General features: G+C 44.3%; 2 protein-coding genes across 2 annotated transcripts in view; both read left to right on the forward strand.

Moving 5' to 3' along the window:
- LOC117061100 (excitatory amino acid transporter 3-like) overlaps nt 1–3113 on the forward strand; it is a 32788-nt gene extending 29675 nt beyond the window's left edge. Inside the window, exon 7 of the mRNA XM_033173787.1 lies at nt 3066–3113. Coding sequence (XP_033029678.1) covers nt 3066–3113 — 48 coding nt within the window. The remainder of the gene's footprint in view (nt 1–3065) is intronic.
- A 1127-nt stretch (nt 3114–4240) lies between these two features.
- Nucleotides 4241–19759, forward strand: part of LOC117060857 (excitatory amino acid transporter 3-like) — a 42010-nt gene continuing 26491 nt past the window's right edge. The window contains exons 1-2 of the mRNA XM_033173424.1: nt 4241–4268; nt 18415–18555. Of these exons, the coding sequence (XP_033029315.1) occupies nt 4241–4268; nt 18415–18555 (169 nt within the window). The remainder of the gene's footprint in view (nt 4269–18414; nt 18556–19759) is intronic.

Here is a 19759-nt window from a genome sequence, read left to right on the forward strand (position 1 = left end):
ACAAGGAAACCAGGCAGACGGGCCTTCTCCACAGCGGCACCCACCCGTGGAGTTGCCCTTGTGTCAGATGTCAAGGAAATAAACGCTATCTGACTTTTAGATGACATCTGAAGGCAGCTCTGTACAGGAAAGTTTCTAAAGTTTGATGTTTTATCATTGTGTTTATATTTTTGGATGCTGCCCAGAGGAGCTGGGGCAATCCAGTCAGATGGGCAGGGTACAGTTTTGGGGGGTTGAGATGTGAACAGAAGTTGCAAGGCAACAGGCAGGAGAGAGGTTGTGACAACATCAGGGCTTTGGACAAACCCTCAAACCAGCCTGCAGAGCCAAGGGGTCAACAGCATGAGCTGAGTGCCTATAACAGCATCTAAAGGACAGTAGCAGAACAGAACGCCAGGCTGGATTCCAAGAAACTCCTGCAAGGCAAGAGGGAAGGGCACACAGACCTATGTAGGACTGCCTAGCTCTTGGTTAGGCAGTACCCCACACCCAGGACTGCAGTGTGTACATGGGCACCCACTCTTTCGGCTGCCCATTAGAAAGACCAGAGTTCCTTCACTCAGTCACATTACCTGTGGTGTAGCTCAGCTGGGAGTGCCAAGGCTGGGGGGGGGAGAGGTCACAGGTCAAGCACTACATCTCTGGTTATCAAGCGATGATTTTATCATTTTTATAATCTTGAGAGCAGAATAATATTCTCCCTGCAGCTCACAGATTCCCCCCCCCCCTGACAGTGAGTATTCCAATGTACCGGTAATGTCCCCCCCCCCATGTGTATTCCTTTGGGGATTAATTCCTAAGGTCTGTGCTTGAGGAAAATGTTGTGTTTGGAAGTGAACTCTTGCAGAATAGGGTACAAAGATCAAAAAGGGATTTAAAGGGGGGGGGAACACCACCAAATAATAAAATATTGCTTTTTGTTTGCTGACCAAGTACAGTAGGTTCATTGCAGACATGATTATGATAGTTGCAAACCTTTTCCAAAATAGAATCTCTTACCATCATTTTCCATTATTGTGTTCATCTTTTAAATAACTTCAGCAGTTTTAGAGTGATCCATCAGCCTGGTGTACCTTTAATTCTTTTTCATTTTATTGAGACATTTTTAATTACAGATTTGTGGTTGGTTACCCATACAAAAAACTACCAAACTGAATCTTCATCTAGGATGGGAGCCAATATCTGTCAACCTTAATACAAAAAAACCCCTGTTTAATGACATTCAAATTAAACCATAAGAGGGAGATGATAACTAACCAAAAATGTTTATATTTTGCATTGCATTGTTTTTTATTTCTTGTGTTTTGCCCGTTTCTAATATAAACTATTTGTTAATTTCATTTTTAAAGTTATTACTCCTTCCAAAGAGGCCAAGGTAGTGTCCATGAGGTTATCCCCATTTATCATAAAACAGCCTAATAACTACTGAGAAGTGACTTCACAGCTAAACCTTAACTTGACACCCAGCCCACTACCCCCTGCAACACACTCTAAGATTTCCTTTTCTCAGTTCCACCCGCAATATACATTCAGAATAGTATCGTAATCACTTAAAACAGTCAAAGACTAGAATTTCCAGCATGTTTTAAGAATCAATTCCCTCTTCCCTGGGAACAGTAGGTCTGTGTGGAGAATAGGGGGTCTTCTAACAATTCTCAGCACCCATAACAAACTACAGTTCCCAGGGTGTTTTGGGAGAAACCATGCCTGATGGAATTGATATGACAACTTGTGGACCTGGTTGCCAATTGAAAGGTTGATCAGAAATGAAATGAAATAAATAGCTCTAACTACACAAACATAATGTTTATCCATCTGCATCTTTGTTCAATGTCAAATTGTTTGCTTCACAAGTTAGGAAAGGTGTACGCTGTTGTTTTCCTTTATTTGTTTTTTCTGCTTTCTTCCTTGTTTCTGCGGCGAGGGAGATGTGAAACAAAGCAGGTAAGCATTTTGTACATTGCTGCAAGTGCTTGGCTCATTCGCCTTTTTAAAACTGAAATTTGTAAATATTTCCAACAAGTTGAAAATAGCTAGGGGGCATACTGCAAGAGACTGATTTTTCGCAAAGTGGCTTGGGTTTATGTAATTTAACAAAATGAAGAAGCCCTGGCCGTATGGTCATTGCAATGATTAACTCAGAGGGTGCCAACTTTTTTATTCTAAGGGGACATACAGATTTGTTACTTGGCACATTGCGGAGAATGGGGATGAGAACCTGAGGGATTGTGAATGTGGATGTGCCAAGAACGACCACCAGTATCAAATGACCTATTACACTAAGCTGGACTTCAAACATTTATTTGTGTTAACATGTCAAAAAACAACAGAGTTTTTACTGACATGAAGAGATTGAGGAAATTGGAAAGGGTCTGGCATCTGCTACCTAAAGCAATTTCTCAAGATTGCTTTCAATGCTGACCCTGACTATAGTGCCACCACAATCTCAAAGCATGAAACCAGAGTGTTGCTTGCTCACAAATGGTGTTCGACCCCTTATCTGCCTTACAGATGTGAGGAGAAAAGTGGGATCAGGGAAGAAGCCTGTCTTTATTTATTTGTATTCAGAGATTGTATACTGCTTAATTGTACATTAAACCTCTTTAAGCAGTTATCTTGAGGGAGGTAGAGGAGCAAGGCATATAATAGATCCACATGTGGCATTGTGTGTGCATAATGGCTAGTGTTGGACGATGACCTGGGAGTCCAGGGTTCAAATCCCTGCTCAGCCATGAAGCTCCACTTGGGGACCTGGGGCCAGTCCTTGCCTCTCAGTCCTATACTACCTCACAGGGTTGTTGTGAGGATGAAATGGCGAGCAGAAGAATCAAGTACTCCACCTGAAAGCTGTTAGGAGAAAAAGGTGGCATATAAATGTAGGGCGGGAATTCGTTTCTTAGCCTTGTAAACCGCCTTGTGTATGCAATATCGAAAGGTGTGAGAAATGAAATGAGATATGAAGAGTGAACAAAACTAAGGGAGCACCGAAGAGAGGTGACCGAAATTTTTTTTTTCGCGCGCGCTTCTCTACTCTGAAATTCCCGCCTTTCCGTTTCGTTTTTCAGAGCGGGGTCGCCAAGAGTCGGCGGGTGGCGATTCGCCTCAGAAACTGAGGAAGCCCCTCGCTCGCTTGCTCTCCCACCCGCTTGCTCGACTCGAACCCGGGAATGGGCACCCAGAACGAGATGCGCTGCTGCAACAGCGGCGGGTCGAGGAAAGTCTCCCTGGCCGCCTATGCCCCGGCCATCATCCTCTCCCTCAGCTCACTCGCGGCTTCTTCGAAGCGCGCTTAGCGCAGAGCAGCAGCCGCGCCTTTTCGCGCCCGACCGGGTCGCCGAGCGCCTCACGAAAGGGCGCCGAAGCCGCACACACGAACACACAGCACACACACGAACACCGAGCCCCCGGCTCTTGAGCACAGCCTGTGGGCGGGGGGAGGCCAGCTTCGCCCCCCCCCGCTCGGCCCCTTTCATGAGCATTTTTGTGTGGTGCTGTTCGGGCAACCCCCGGGGGGTGGGCAGGGAGTTGTTGGCACCTGTGGCACCGAGGAGGAAGCGCAAGCGCCTCAGGGCCGTGTGGAGACTCTTTGAGAGTGAGGGAGCGAGAGCGCGCCGCCGCGCCTTGTGCCAGTGTTTTGGATGCGCCTGGCAGAGACAGCGCGCGCCCTGCCCTCCCGCCACACACGCGCAGAGGCACCGCCGCTGCCGCCACCACACCTCTCCTCCTCCTCCTCCTCCTCCTCCCCTCTTCCTCCTCCTCTCCGCCTGGCTATCTCGGAGCCGCAGAGCCAGGCAGACTCCGCCAGCAGCAGCAGCAGCAGCGGTCGGCGACGAGAGGAGGAGGAGGAGAGAGACCGAGAGACCCCGCAGCGTGACGAAGGCGCCCCGTCCTCCCTCTCTCTCTCTCTCTCCCTCCCTCCCCACGTGCCCGCGCGCGCGCGTTCCAGCGAAACCAGCAGCCGGCCGAACGCGAAGCGAGCGAGCGAGAGCCGTTCTGCGTTGAGGGAAAGACTCGCCGGCTCCTCTCTCTCTGTCGCCTCCGTCTCTTGCGCGCGTGTCTCTCTTGTCTCTCGCCCCGCAACGCAAACCGCCGGCCTCTTCTTCCTCCTCCTCCTCCTCCTCCTTCCCGAGCATCTTTTCTCTCCCACCACCATCACCACCAAGAGCCACCATGGCGAAGCAGATCGTCCCGGAAAAGGGGCTTCAACTGCGGGTCGCTTCATGAAGAAGAACTGCTCCTCATGGCCACCATCGTCGCCGTGGTGCTGGGTGAGTTGGCGGGCAGGGAAGAAGAGGGGGAAGGAAGGAAGGAAAGAAAGGAAGGAAGGAAGGAGGCAGGCAAGCGAAGGAAGCTGGAGCGTCGCGGGGGCGCGTGGAAACCTCTTCATTATGGGGTGGGAAAGGCAACTCTTCCCTTTGGAGGGAATCTTGGCGGCTTCTCCGGGTCAAGTTTGCCTCCTTCCAGCCGTGTACAGTAGTATTCCTTAAGGTGGGGTTGTAAAGCAGGAAAATAGGGGGTGTCATGACAAGAAATAGTTCCACCTGTCTTAACATTGAAGATATATACTGTATGTGATACACACAGAGAGACGTGTATACACATATGAACAAAGAAGATTAGAGATAGATAGATAGATCAGTGTTTTTCACCTTTTTTGGGACAAAGGCACACTTGTTTTATGAAAAAATCACAAGGCACACCACCATTAGAAATGTTAGAAAAATTAACTCTGTGCCTATATTGACTATATATAAAGTATTTTTCAATTTTTCCCCGGCACACAGGCAACATCTCGCGGCACCACTAGTGTGCCGCGGAACAGTGGTGTGAAAAACACTGAGATAGACAGACAGACAAGGCTTTATTTCACCTGGTCAAAGACCAGCTTGGCACCCCACCAAGCGCATTTGCGTACAAACACACAGGTTGGAGCCTCATGGTGCCCCAGGGGGCTTCGCCCAGGTCAAAAAACCTGGCTACCCCCATAGCTAAAGCTCTACACACACACACCACACACCACACACACACACACCAAATGCTCAGCCACCATGGGTGAAATGTACATTGTATTAAGAGCATCCTAGAAAGGTAACCCAGCTGGGATTGGTTCCAGGACTTATAAAGGACCCCTGCTATCATTGGGCAGGATTGCAGTCTATCTATTCTAAGCTCTTTGCCAAACCCCCAGCTGAGCTTATAATACCTAGTGTACACACACACACACACACACACACCCCTCGAATATCACATGATGAAGGTGTATAGGAGTTTCCCTCCGTGGAGATCCCTTTCCAAAGAATGGATATCTCCCTGGAAACAGATGCAGATTTGTTCTTTGTGGGGTGAATGGAGGTTCCTCAGCCCTGTTCAAATAAAGGAAAGAGCTAGCAGTGAGCAAATCTTGCCACTGTGATGAAAATGGTAGCCTACTAATGTTTAAGCGTTGATCTGGCATTCATTGAGCATCTGTAGAATGCTGATAAAAGTAAAACACTGTGGCTCCTGAGTCGAAATACGTTTACTCAGGTGTAAGTCCCACTAAGTTCAACCAGACTTGGCAAGTATTTTAAGAAGTAAAGGAAACCTTAAGGAGAGCTGATTAGCAGCTTGCCCAGGTCTAGCCCCATTGCAGATCATTAAATCGTTCTTCATCTAAGCAATCATTGACTTGTCCTATACTAGTACCTGGCCCCGCATGATCCTAGTAATCTTGGAAAGGAGGCTCATTTCAGAAATGTTTCTTCCAAGTAAAGCTTAAAGATGAAGACCATTCTGTGAATGCTGCATTGGGAGCTGTGTAACCTGATTTACATTATATTTACTTGCAAATAAACCCTGCTGAGTTCAAAGGTACTTGCTACTTGTCAAGTAGGTTTAGGATTGCAGGCAGGGAGAGCCTAACCACTTGTACTCAAATGTAGATGCTCTGGTTGTTTGTTTGTTTGTTTGTTTGTTTGTTTGTTTGATAAAAGTTATATACTGCTTGATTGTAGAAAAAAACTTCAAAGCAGTGTTAAATGGAACTCACACCCAAATAAATGTGAGAAGCACTACAGCCTCAGTTTCCCTTCCTTCCAGGAAGAATGAACCCCATTTTCTTTCTTAAATCTCCTAAGCCACCTCTAGTATGTGAAGTTATTTCTGTGTATTTTTAAAAAAAACTAGAAACAGACAAGTATTTTGTATATAAGCAGTACACTCTCACTCCAGCACGAATTACCTTGCTGTCAAAAAATATAAAGCACCCTTGATGATTGTTTCCAGACAGCATTTGTTAAATAATTCATTTCAGTAATCTCATTTACTTGACTGCATTCAGTTATTGGTGTTACTCTGGCTGTTAGAAGTGTAAATCACGCTTATCCAACCAGCACCATTCTCATGCAATATTAATATTTGTTAAATACCATCCATTCAGTGTATTTCATAATGATGTGGGCAAATTAATACTAGAGACAAACATGCCTCTTCCCTTTCCATTTCTCTCAATACTGGTTTCCCACAACCTAAATTATAGCCCTTAGTATTCCGCAAGTAAGTCATGTTGCCATAAAAAGACAAATAGCAGTGCTATTTTTCTTGAAGAAATTAAATCAATATAAATATTGTGAGCATATAAATTCCCTTTGAAGTCAGTTTGTTTACTTTAGTGTTACAATTATATCCCACAGTTATTTCCTCCCAAGTAGTCCAGTGGGTTACATTTCATCCTTACAACTTCATCCTCATTTCATCCTCACAGCAACTGTGTGTCAGGGGTCAGCAAACTTTTTCAGCAGGGGGCCAGTCCACTGTCCCTCTGATCTTGTGGGGGGCCGGGCTATATTTTTTTGGGGGGGAATGAATGAATTCCTATGTCCCACAAATAACCCAGAGATGCATTTTAAATAAAAGGACACATTCTACTCATGTAAAAACACCAGGCAAGCCCCACAAATAACCCAGAGATGCATTTTAAATAAGCGACACATTCTACCCATGTAAAAACATGCTGATTCCTGGACTGTCCGCAGGCCGGATTTAGAAGGCAATTGGGCCTGATCCGGCCCCCGGGCCTTAGTTTGCCTACTCATGGGTTAGGCTGAGAGAGGGCAACTGGCCCAAGGTCATTCAGGGAGATTCATGGCTGACTGAGGATTTGAACTTTGGTCTCCTACATCCTAGTCTGATTGGGGATTTAGGGTGCAACTTTAACCCAAGATCCTCCAGTGTGTTAGGATGCAGCGGATCTCTGGGTCAGTCAGCTGAGGCTGCAGTGGTTTAAGTCCCCAACCCTAGCTTAGCTGGAGATGCACTAGTGCAAAATGCTCGTCTTGGCTCAGACCACGCTCAGCCAGCCGACCCAAAGCTGACTGGATCGAGGCTGGTATTAAGTCCCTAGGAAAGCATGTTGGGGACAGGAACAGGCAGGGAAGAGACTTCATAGGGATCCTAACTCTGTTCATCTCAATCATGTGGCCTAGCATCCGAGCAGAACTTATTCTAGCAAAAAAAAGGGGGGGGTGTAAGTCACACTCTTAATTACAGCTTGTTTAAGGCCATTATTTTAAACTCCCTCAAAACAGGGTTGGGCAGTCTCGCTTGGCAGTAGTCTTGCTCCCAAATGGGGTTTGGATCTGTCTTACCTTAGGCTGACTTAAATTAAGAAAGGGTAAGTAATCTGGCTTCCCATAGTTAGGATTGCTGCTTTAACCGTCAGAAATAGCAAAAGATGAGCCTTACAGTTTAGTGTACACTAGCTTAGAAATAAGGGCTTCATGGAACTACTTTTGAATGTGTCTAGGCTCTAGTTTCGCATATTCTCAGAACTGATCTAGAAAGGCAAAGGAGCATGCATCTGGACTGCGTATACATATTTAAAAGGTGAAGGTAAAGGGACCCCTGACAGTTAAGTCCAGTCGTGAACGACTCTGGGGTTGCGGCGCTCATTTCGCTTTACTTGCCGAGGGAGCCGACGTTTGCCCACAGACAGTTTTCCCGGGTCAGGTGACTAAGCAGCTTCTGGCGAAACCAGAGCAGCGCACGGAAACGCTGTTTACCTTCCTGCCGGAGCGGTACCTATTTATCTACTTGCACTTTGACGTGCTTTTGAACTGCTGGGTTGGTGGGAGCTCACCTCGCCACGGGGATTCGAACCGCCGACCTTCGGATCGGTAAGCCCTAGGCTCAGTGGTTTAGACCACAGCGCCACCCGCGTATGCACAGGACCAGTGCTAGGGTTTCTTGCGCCCTAGGCGAGACCACCTTCTGATGCCCCCCGCTGCCCGCCCCCGCCAAAGCCTGCTTTAGCGGGAGGTGGGGGTGGTGGAGAGGCAAGCAGCAGTTTCTCCGCTGTAGCGGAGAAGCTGCTTCTCACCCGCCCCACCCCCGCCAAAGCCCGCTTTAGCGGGAGCCGGGGGGTGGTGTAGGGGGCAAGCAGCACCTCTCTGCTACAGCGGAGAAGCTGCTGCTAGCCCGTCCCGCCCAAACCTGGCCAGCGCCCCCTCCATTTTGGCGCCCTAGGCAATTGCTTAGTTCACCTTAATGGACGCGCCGGCCCTGCGTATACATATTTATTTGGCCAAAGATCCCATTGTACTTAATGCAGCTTATGCCCAAGTGAGGTACATAGGATTGTTTCCTTAGTATAATGCTGTGCAGCTTCATTTGGACGTGCATTCCATTGCGTTCAGCGGGTAAGTGTGTATAGGATTGCATGTGTGCATACTGAGCTGCAATATTGTGCTAAATGAATGGTATTTAATAGCTGGATTCATTTTATTTTCTGCTTATAGGCTTGTCGGGGGGGGGGAGGACCATAGCCACAATCCAGGCAATCTTTTAAGCACCCTTGATTTCAACTTGAGAGACTTCACATGCTTAAATATCCTGTAAAATCAAGATGACACACAAAAACCCACTTATTTGGCTGGGTTGTGCCCCTAGACTATGCAAATATGAGGAAAGTCCCTTACTCCCTTCTATTTCTTTGGATGCTTCAAAATGATCACATAGCGTACATTTCCCACTCTTAAACAATTTATGACAGCAAGCGAAAGCAACATCCCATGCCCTCTTCTGGTGCCATTGGATTGTCCTCTCCCCCACAACAGCATGGTAGTTTTAAATACTGTTTCGTATTTTATGAATGTGTTGAGCCACTTTGAGGAATTTGTTTCAATGAAGAACATAAATAGATAATGTTAAATCCATAAATTGCAGCAAAGGCTGCAGTACCTTTAACAGTTAGGCTGGAACCAAGCTACACCCTGCATGAAATACTCTTTTTTTAAAAGCATGTTTAAATTGGCTGTTCTTGTTTTAAAGAATAAGCCATTCTGAACAGGCAGCTTTAAAACAACAACAACACTGTGTATGTGTACACACACAATGGAAAGGTAAAGGGACCCCTGACCGTTAGGTCCAGTCGCATACGACTCTGGGGTCACGGCGCTCATCTTGCTTTACTGGCCGAGGGAGCCAGCGTACAGCTTCCGGGTCATGTGGCCAGCATGACTAAGCCGCTTCTGGAAAACCAGAACAGCACACGGAAACGCCGTTTACCTTTCCTGCATTGAACTTGGTGATACTTCTAAGTGGACCTGTATAGGACCGTGGTATGGTATAAAAACTCCTTAGACAAATGCTCAGGTGTATGTTCTCAGGCCCTGATCTATTGTGTATCCTCTCCTTTTTCAGAGTAGATTGTTGAGGTCTCACACTTCAGGCAGGGCCGGATTTAGGTTTGATGAGGCCCTAAGCTACTGAAGGTAATGGGGCATGTCCAGCTGTCCTTTGTCAGCAACAAATTGTTGCGATTTTTGTGTTGAATATATGCTATATGGTAATTTATGGACCTAATAGGTATCTAAAGCCATTCGTACATAACAAAATAGTTATTTTCTCAGAGTAATTGTTGAATTGAAATACAATTAAGGAGAAGTTTTATTTTAGGGAGCAGACTAGCAGGTGAGGCCCATTACTTACATCATGGGAGCCTACACAACACAAACCACTGTTGCTGTATGTAGGTTTTATTTTATTTGTTTTTTATCTTATATTTTGGAAATGTACATCCAGGGTTTTTTTCCTTAAATTTTTGTGGGGCCCTCAAGAGAGTGGGGCCCTAAGCTATAGCTTGTTTAGCTTATACGTAATCCGGCACTGACTTTAGGACACCTGTTGTGGGGAGAATTCGACTAGATCTTTTTGAGGGAGAGGAGTGTCTCTGGAGTCATTTTTATATCATTTGACAAAGCAAGTCATCCATTGGACTCTGCATATGTGGCTCAGGATCTGAGCACAAGGGGTTTGAATACATCTTTTGTAAATTCTTATTCATTTTTCATTTGAACAACTCTTCCCTGTGCCATAGGACATACTGCTTCAGAATCTTCTCAGGTGACCTTGGAGGTTGCCGTTCGTTGCGTGTGAGGGTACACCTTGGGATGTTGGGATGAGTTTCATGATTATTTGGATCTTGGCTACAGTTCAGTTACTTTTCTGAGTTTTGTACATTCAGGATTTGATCCAGAAGGCAAATTCACACATGCAATGCTCATTTGTTGATCTCACCCACCGCTTTCATGCAGGGAGAAATTTAGAGATTTTAAATATACTTTTGACCATCATTTAAAATAATACATACAAATATAATCTACTGGCAAATTTGTTGTGTCTTCACTGATTGTTTGCAAGTTACCATACTTTGTTTCTAAAGCAGCTATATATTTCACATGGAAGTCATTTAAGTTTTATATTTTCCTAAAGAAATCTACTTTAGATAAGTAATGGTTGTGAAAAGATAACATTCTTTTTAAAAAAAAAAACATGTTGGTAAATTTTCCAGAAACTCATAGCATCAAATTTTAATGTATATAAACAATTTTATGTCCATACATTTGAATTCTAATAGATATTTTGAAGGAAGCATGAAGATCTATTAGAACTGAAATGTATGGACATCATAAAATTGTCTCAATTTAGCAAAGAATTGGGCAATTAAAGGCAAAAATTGTGGGTATGGGTTAATGAAGAATAGTCTGGGTATGAAAATAGCTTTTCCATATAGCATTATATTAAGATCAATATGTACTGCTATACTTCAGTACTTCAGAACATTGTTAAGGATAACTGCTATGCTTAGTGTATTTTTGGTATTTCGGATGATAAAGCGTGTCATACTTCAAAGAAAGCAGTTTAATTGCTTTTTTGGTACAAGGACATGCCCTTCTGTGCAATGTTAATTTTTTTTTGGGGGGGGGGAATATATGACAACATTTCAATTGGAAACCTTTTCATAGCTGTACAGTACTAATCACACTTTTTTCAAGGTAAATTATAAAATACAATTGCATCCTTTTTAGTTCAATCAACAATATGGCATAGGAGGAAAATGCTATTTGATGTTTGGGGACTTAATTTGCTTAAGAATCTTTAAAATAATAATTTAATTATTTTAAAGATAAAAGAAAAGAAAAGAATGCGTCTGTGGAACCTTTCAAAACTTTTGCAACCAAGCTTTGAGTAAGCAGTACTGCAGTAGCTGAACTATATATAACTAATAGACATAATATACTGTGAACTGTATAACTATGATTCAGCTTCTTCTTTGTCTTGATGGAATGTTTCCCCATTAAGAGTCAGGGGCAAAGCTTAACTTTTGTCTACAATGACTGCACCAAGCTAGCAGTGTTGGTCAGTGGAATGGAAGAAAGGAAGTAAACATCTGCTCTGGCAGCTCCAAACATCCATTAGTCTTGACCAGGTATAGGCAAACTCGGCCCTCCAGATGTTTTGGGACTACAATTCCCATCATCCTTGACCACTGGTCTGTTAGCTAGGGATGATGGGCGCTGTAGTCTGGAGGGCCGAGTTTGCCTATGCCTGGTCTTGACATTAAGTACAGTGCTGATGTGAAGATTTCACATTGGTTGAAACCAAGAAATTGCAACTCCATTGCAAATTCTACAGTGGTACCTCAGGTTACATATGCTTCAGGTTACATATGCTTCAGGTTACATATGCTTCAGGTTACAAACTCCGCTAACACAGAAATAACGTTTCAGGTAAAGAACTTTGCTTCAGGATAAGAACAGAATTTGTGCTCTGGTGGGGCAGCAGGAGGCCCCACTAGCTAAAGTGGTGCTTCAGATTAAGAACAGTTTCAGGTTAAGAACGGACCTCCAGAACGAATTAAGTACTTAACCCGAGGTACCACTGTACTTCCATGCGAGCCCTCTCTTTGCAGATTGAGCAATTGCATAATGTTCATGAATTGGTGCAGGTGTTATAGGAACTACTACTACACTCATGAGTGGTAGAGTCATAAGTAGAGGTAGGGAAGGAATTCAATTCAGTTTGCATTTAAAGGGGAACCTACCTAACTTGCACGATCTCGGGGAAAAACATTTGGACAGAAATACAAGACTTGCACCTCTCCAAATTTTGCATTCCAGCTCTCCAGCCAAGCAATGTTAACAAAATTGCATAAACTAGGGTAAAGTGTGCATAAGGTGAATATATTGGGCGAAATCGCTTTGCAAAATTTGTACATTAGGAGAAATTGCATACAAGCATGTGTATATCAGAAGAAATTCACACTAAGAATGTTTTTAATCTTGTGTTTTATCTTGTCTTTTATTCTGTGAACCACCCTGGGATCTCTTGATGAAGGATGGTATATAAATTTAACCAATAAATATATAAGATATCCGTGAATTTCTGTGTGGCAATGTGGAAAACATCAGACTGGAAAAATGGGAAATGGAGAGAAACCAAAATGGGTAGATCCATCCATTCCTGGTCTCTCACACACTGAGGAAGAGGGTGGAAGAATGGCTGCTGGCCTTGCCCTCTCCACATGGATTGCAAGTTGAAAGACGTGGTGTTAGCATAATCTGATTTCCCAGATTCCTTGTAAATAATAATAATAATAATAATAATAATAATAATATGCAGCCCATCTGACTGGGCACCCCAGCCGCTTAGGGCAGCTCCCAACAAAATATTAAAAACACAACAAAACATCAAACATTAAAAACTTCCCTATACAGGGCTGCCTTCAGGTGTCTTCTAAAAGTCAATTAATTGTTTATTTCCTTTGGCATCCGATGGGAGGGCATTCCACAGAAGCAAAAGTTGCTAGATTGACACTATTTGTTCTTGACCTCCCATACATTAAGGATGCCGTTTTTTAAAGATTGCAGTATTCTTTTTCTGCACAGTATGTGATCTCATTTAGTCTTCCAGCGCATTATAACATTTTCCTCCTCTTTGAGACACTGTTGATTAAACTAGGGCTGAAGCAGGGAGAGAAGGGAAGGAAGGAAATGTGTTTTGATTTTTAACCCTTAAAAGTGTGGGTGCACTCTGGCTTTGAAAGGCCCAGCAACTTCATAAAAACTGCACAGGACACCCTGCATGCATAGAGGGGTGAGGTTATACCCACTGGTTAGGCTCCCACATGCATGCCACCTTCGTTCCCTAGTCTCTGCATTCTTCACCATTGTGATTGACCATGCATTCAAGCAGATGTACAAACATAGGAAGCATCTTAATTGTCCCAGGATTCCCCCCTTGCCTGGAGGATCCTAACGGACAGCTAGGGTGTGTGTCCAGCACACATCCTAGCATACAGGGATGTGGCCAGTAGGAATAATTATTCTGCCCCCTTACACAGGGCCGGATTTAGGTTTGATGAGTCCCTAAGCTACTGAAGGTAATGGGACCCTTTATATGTCCAGCTGTCCTTTGTCAACAACAAATTGTTGCTGGTTTTTGTGTTGAATATATGCTATATGGTAATTTATGGGCCTAATAGTTATCTAAAGCCATTTGCACATAACAAAATATGTATTTTATCAAAGTAATTGTCCATGCAGAATATAGGCACCCTATCTATAGAAATGAGCAAACCAATGATATTTTATGGAGCGGGCTAGCAGGTGGGGCTCATTGCTTACATCATAGGAGCCTACACAAAACAAACCACTGTTGCTGTATGTAGGTTTTATTTTATTTGGTTTTTTTATCTTACCAGTATATTTTGGAAATGTACATCCAGGTTTTTTTTTTCTTTACATTTTTTGGGAGCCCCCAAGAAAGTGGGGCCCCAAGCTATAGCTTGTTTAGCTTATACGTAAATCTGGCACTGCCCTTACGCATTTGTGGAGGCATGTATGAACCTTTCAACAGGCATTATCCAGTGAGTTTCTATAGCGTTTGAGCAACCACACTCCACAGAGTATTCTGAATAGCATTAGTCCTACAGTGGTACTTGGAAGATGCAACATCCCTGAAACTGAAGTGCTTCTTTGGAGGATGTCTTGACAGCTGTGCATTTGTTTTGCTATAAACTGCTAATATAGAAAAAGCCCCCAAAATGGCTGTAATGGCATTTGAAAATGGATCAGTCAAGAGCAGTGCAGGTGCAGGATTTATTTATTTTTTGAAAAGAATCTGTTATAGAAAGGTTTTAGATTTAACAAAACAAATCCCCATCCGTAATTGTGAGAATTTAATTCCACAAACAAACTGAGCTCTAATTTTATTTGTACATCTATGGGTAATATATATTCATTACTCGCCAAGGGCAGTAATTTTCCAGAACAGGAAGCCCTTAACGCCAGAATTCCCAGATGGGTTCCCTCCATACATTTATAAAACTGATGGTCGCCATAAGAACCATTATGACAGACAAAACACAGCACAGAGAAGCCGCCTCCAGCTCAAGAATCACAGGCACATGGTGTCAGTGTGCTGAAAAACAGAGATGACTGGAGTATAAAGCACAGAAGGAATGCCTTGCTTTAGAGACAAATAGGGACAGAAATCATGGGATTCCATAGTAAAGTCCTAATAATTTCATATGCTGTGCAATGCCCAGAACCTTTTAAATGGTTGTTGATAAATATAGTGGTTAATATCATCACCCATTACTTTGTTGTTGTTGTTGTTCAGTCGTTCAGTCGTGTCCGACTCTTCGTGACCCCATGGACCAGAGCACGCCAGGCACACCTATCCTTTCGCAGTTTGGCCAAACTCACCCATTACTATCAACCATCAAAAGAGAGTCACTTTTGAGTATAGTATGCTGCAGGCAGTGGTGATGATAACAACAACAACAACAACAACAACAACAATTTGAATAATAAAATGTAGGGGGGCCTTCCAACCTACCACAAGTAGGAGAGAAGAGAAGTATAACATTGCTTCTTCTCCATCCTCATCCAACATCCAGGGCGGTCAAACCTCTCAGACCAAGTGGGCCACAGTAGTACTTTGACGCAGAATCCACAGGCCACTAGGGTTGCCATATTTCAAAAAGTAAAAAAAACCCAGGACACCCCGAATGTTGTTGAGCCAAAAACGCCAAAAAGACGAGCTGAAGTTTCCAAACCATCTTCAGAGGCAGCCCTACGTATAACACGTTTCAGTAATCCAACCTAGAGGTTACCAGAGCACAGGCGACATAAGGTGGGCTATCCCTGTCCAGATAAGGGTGCAGCTGGGCCATGTATGGTTGCCATATTGAAAAAGAAAAAATCAGGCTCAAAATTGTTGAGCTTTTTTCCCCCAGGGCTGCCTTATCCTCCTCACCTGCCTGCTGATCGCCACAACCCCACATGAATCATCATAATCCTGCATTCTCCAGCAGCTGCCACTCCTGCTGTCGATCATTAACTGCAGCAGTGATCCTGGACGTTGGGACTCCTTTTGCAGCTAGTGATGCTTCTTTGATACTTAGCAAGGGCCCCCCAAAAGGCATTGAGGGCCGCATGCAACCCATGGGCTAAATTATCCTAAATCAAGCAGAAGTGTACCCACCTCTTTTCATTTGTAGAGTCTGCATTCTTACAAGTTCTTGCCACTTCTGTTACTGGGCTAATGGGTTAGTTGTTTACTGACAGCTGTATTCCCCGGGGTCAGCAGCGAAGGAAGCCGCTCGGGTGCCTGGGGTGGCACGCCCAGGGGCAGTGCGAGCCGCCCATAGGGACGGGGTGAGCTGCCCATAGGGGTGGGGCGCACCACAGGGCCTCCAGAGTCTGCCTGCCTCGTCCCACTCAGCTGCCCTACAGCTGGGGGGGGGGAGGCAGCGGGCGGACCCAAACCACCGCGTCTCTCCCAGGAGAGATGCATGGCTCAGGCGTGCTGCAGGCCCCGCAGTGAGTGCCGCCCGGCATTTTGTCACCCCCCTCAGTGGTGACACCCAGGGAGCCACACACCCACCAAACCCACCTTCCTCCAACCCGCCTGGGGTGTCTTCACTACAGATTTAAACGAGCTTATAAAGGTGAAACTCGAAAAATTAGAATATCGTGGAAAAGTCCATTTATGTAAGCAATTGTTTTCATTAGCTACTGGAGTTTAATATATGAGATAGACTCATGACATGCAAAGTGAGATATGTCAAGCCTTTGTTTGTTATAATTGTGATGATTATGGTGTACAGCTGATGAGAACCCCAAAGTTGAAATTGTTAGTTTGGGGTTCTCATCAACTGTACGCCATAATCATCACAATTATAACCAATAAAGGCTTGACATATCTCGCTTTGCATGTCATGAGTCTATCTCTTATATTAGTTTCACCTTTTAAGTTGAATTACTGAAAGAAATGAACCTTTCCACGATATTCTAATTTTTCAAGTTTCACCTGTATATCCACTCTCCAGCTACAGGAGAGCTTTGCATCTGCTGCACATCACAGTCTCCATTTAAACAAAGCCTATACTCCAAGAGATCAGGCCTAAACCCCACAACAACAAATATAATAAAAAGTTCTAAGAAGTTTACATAAAAACCATTAAAAAACAATGATTTTCAGTTTTTAAAAATCCTAAAGACTAGAACAAACTGTGTACCACAAATGAAACGGAGCAATGTAAATAATTTGGTTAAAAGTGTTTTCACAAGGTAGAATGTTTGAAAACTACCATACTATGCCATGTGAGAGATAATGTGCCTATAACTATGCTAAGAGCAATAAACAGAAGATAAAATCCACTCTAGAATAAGAGAAACTCCTTGTGTGAATGTTATTTTCACTCAAAATATCATTAAGTGTTTTCATGTTTCAACATTATGTTTTTAATGTTGCATTCCTTTTCCTGGGCTGACTGCGAGCGCTTATAAAACAGGGTGAACTCAACTTTAGGAATGAATTTGTACGTAGAAAACCTGGTTAACATATGACCAACTATTCCAAAAGGTTTATTATGAAACCACCATCCAGCATGCATTCATATACATTTGTTTCCTTTAGTTACATGTACAAATACAACAACAACAACAACAATTTGAAATTTACTATGTGCAGACCAGACATTCTGAGTAAAGTATGATAGTCTGGGAATGTAAGGAGAGGATTCAGTTTCTTCCTGCTGTGATACTGAGCAAGATAAATCGCACAGAATGTCACCGCACACTAGACCACTTCCTTAAACAACTGAGATGCTTTATGTTGCCTCCTTTTCATCATATAGCATAACGTACTTCATTAAAACAAAATAAATTTAGCATGTTAATGAGGAAAGAGCGCAGAAAGAAAGAATGTGTCTTTCTTTATCAAAGACAGATGACAGATGGTTTCATCTGGAAGCTTCACATTTGAGCTGAAACATTCTTGAGAAAATGTGTCTCCAGAACAAAAGCATAGAGAATCGAAGCCCTACTCATTTCCATTTCCTTTATATTTTTGTGTATATAAGCAGACTGCTCCGTTTCCAAACTTTATGTTGCATTAGGTAAAGGTAAAGGTACCCCTGACCATTAGGTCCATTTGCGGACGACTCTGGGGTTGCGGCGCTCATCTCGCTTTACTGGCCCAAGGGAGCCGGCGTACAGCTTCTGGGTCATGTGGCCAGCATGACTAAGCCACTCCTGGCGGAACAAAGCAGCGCACGGAAACGCCGTTTACCTTCCCACCGTAGCTGTACCTATTTATCTACTTGCACTTTGACGTGCTTCTGAACTGTTAGGTGTGCAGGAGCTGGGACCAAACAACAGGAGCTCACCCCATTGCAAGGATTCGAACTGCTGACCTTCCGATCGGCAAGCCCTAGGCTCTGTGGTTTAGACCACAGCTCCACCCGCGTCCCTTTTATATTGCATAGACACACGCAGAAAACACATTTGAGGGTTGGAACAATGGGGCAGCATGAGGAGATGCTGGTGGTTTCAAACCATGGGATTGGTGGCTAGGTGAGCATGCTCCAAGATTAGGCATGGGTCCATAGTTGAGTTGCCTCACTTGTCCGTACACCTGAAGGAACCTTCTGCCATCTTTGAATAACATACATGTGAAGAACATACCTTTCCAGCATTGTAATAATTTGCTTTATGCTGACTAAAATTATATTCAAAACATGATTTCATTCCTTCCCCTCCCCCCGAATACTAAATCTAGTTTTGTATTTCACTCTTACCTCCTTAGGTATTGGATTGGGTGTTACTGTTAGGGAATATGGAAATCTCTCCAATCTGGATAAATATTACTTCGCCTTTCCGGGAGAAATTCTGATGAGGATGCTCAAGCTAATCATATTGCCATTAATTATATCAAGTATGATAACAGGTAAGACCAAATATATATATGTTCTTATTTCTGTAAATAAAATCTTGTTTGGTTAAAAAAAATAGCATTAAGCATTTAAAACTTTACTCCCATGACTTTCAAACGTAACATTTCTAAAGTCTTACACTGATGATATTTTAAGAATATAATGTAATAATAATTTATTATTTATACTTCACCCATCTGGCTGGGTTTCCCTAGCCACCCTGGGTGGCTCCCAACAGACTTTTAAAAACACAATAAAACATCAAACATTAAAAACTTTCCTGTACAGGGCTGCCTTCATGTGTCTTCTAAAAGTCAGATAGTTGTTTATCTCCTTGACATCTGGTGGGAGGGCATTCCACAGGGCGGGCGCCACCACCAAGAAGGCCCTCTGCCATGTTCCCTGCAATATCAAAGCATTTCCTTCACCTCCTATTTCTAGATTATTGTTCCTTAACAATAGGAAGCTCAAACTGTGAAGTTTACACAACTGTAGAGCCAGGGGCATAGGGAGCTACCTTGCCGCCCGGGGTGGCAAACACGGGGGCACCCCCCGGGGGCGGGGCGCTGCTCCCTAGCGCGCGCGCTGTGACGTCACGGCATGAGCGCAGCATCCCGGGTGGACTGGGCATGTGCGGACATGCACAGTCCAGCCAAGATGGCGGGCATGAGTGGCTGGCAGCGGCACCCCTTCCGACTGTGTTGTGGCATGGCAAGTTTTAAGGCTGCAGCGCGTGAACAACAGCTGTGCTGCTGTTCACGCGCTGCAGCCTTAAAACTTGCCGTGCCTCACGCGTGCCGGCGGCGCCGATCGTGGGGGCGGGACGCCGCCCTGAGTGTCACCCTCTAGGGCGGTACCCCCTCTAGGGCGGTTCTCAGCTCAGGGTTTTTCCTGGCATCACAGGAGGGCTCTTGTCTTTTGCCAGTTGCAGGCAGCTGCTTCACCAACTGCAACCACTTCTCAACAGGGATAGCCTAACCATGCTCTTATAACCTCCCAAATTGGATTGCTGGGGGTGAGGGGAGGAGTACCTAATTCCCTATATCAATTTGCCCATCCTCTAAAATCATCTTATGAGATCCTCCTTCATGCAAACTCCCTGCCAGAGGTGGGGTGGTCAGAGAGAGGACCTTGTCAGACATGGACCCCCCGTTATAGAAAACCCTCCGAAGGAGACACACCAGTGCTGTTTCCTTGTATGTACCAGGCAAAACTCTG

The sequence above is a fragment of the Lacerta agilis genome, chromosome 16 (assembly GCF_009819535.1).
Source record: "Lacerta agilis isolate rLacAgi1 chromosome 16, rLacAgi1.pri, whole genome shotgun sequence".
NCBI lineage: Eukaryota > Metazoa > Chordata > Lepidosauria > Squamata > Lacertidae > Lacerta > Lacerta agilis.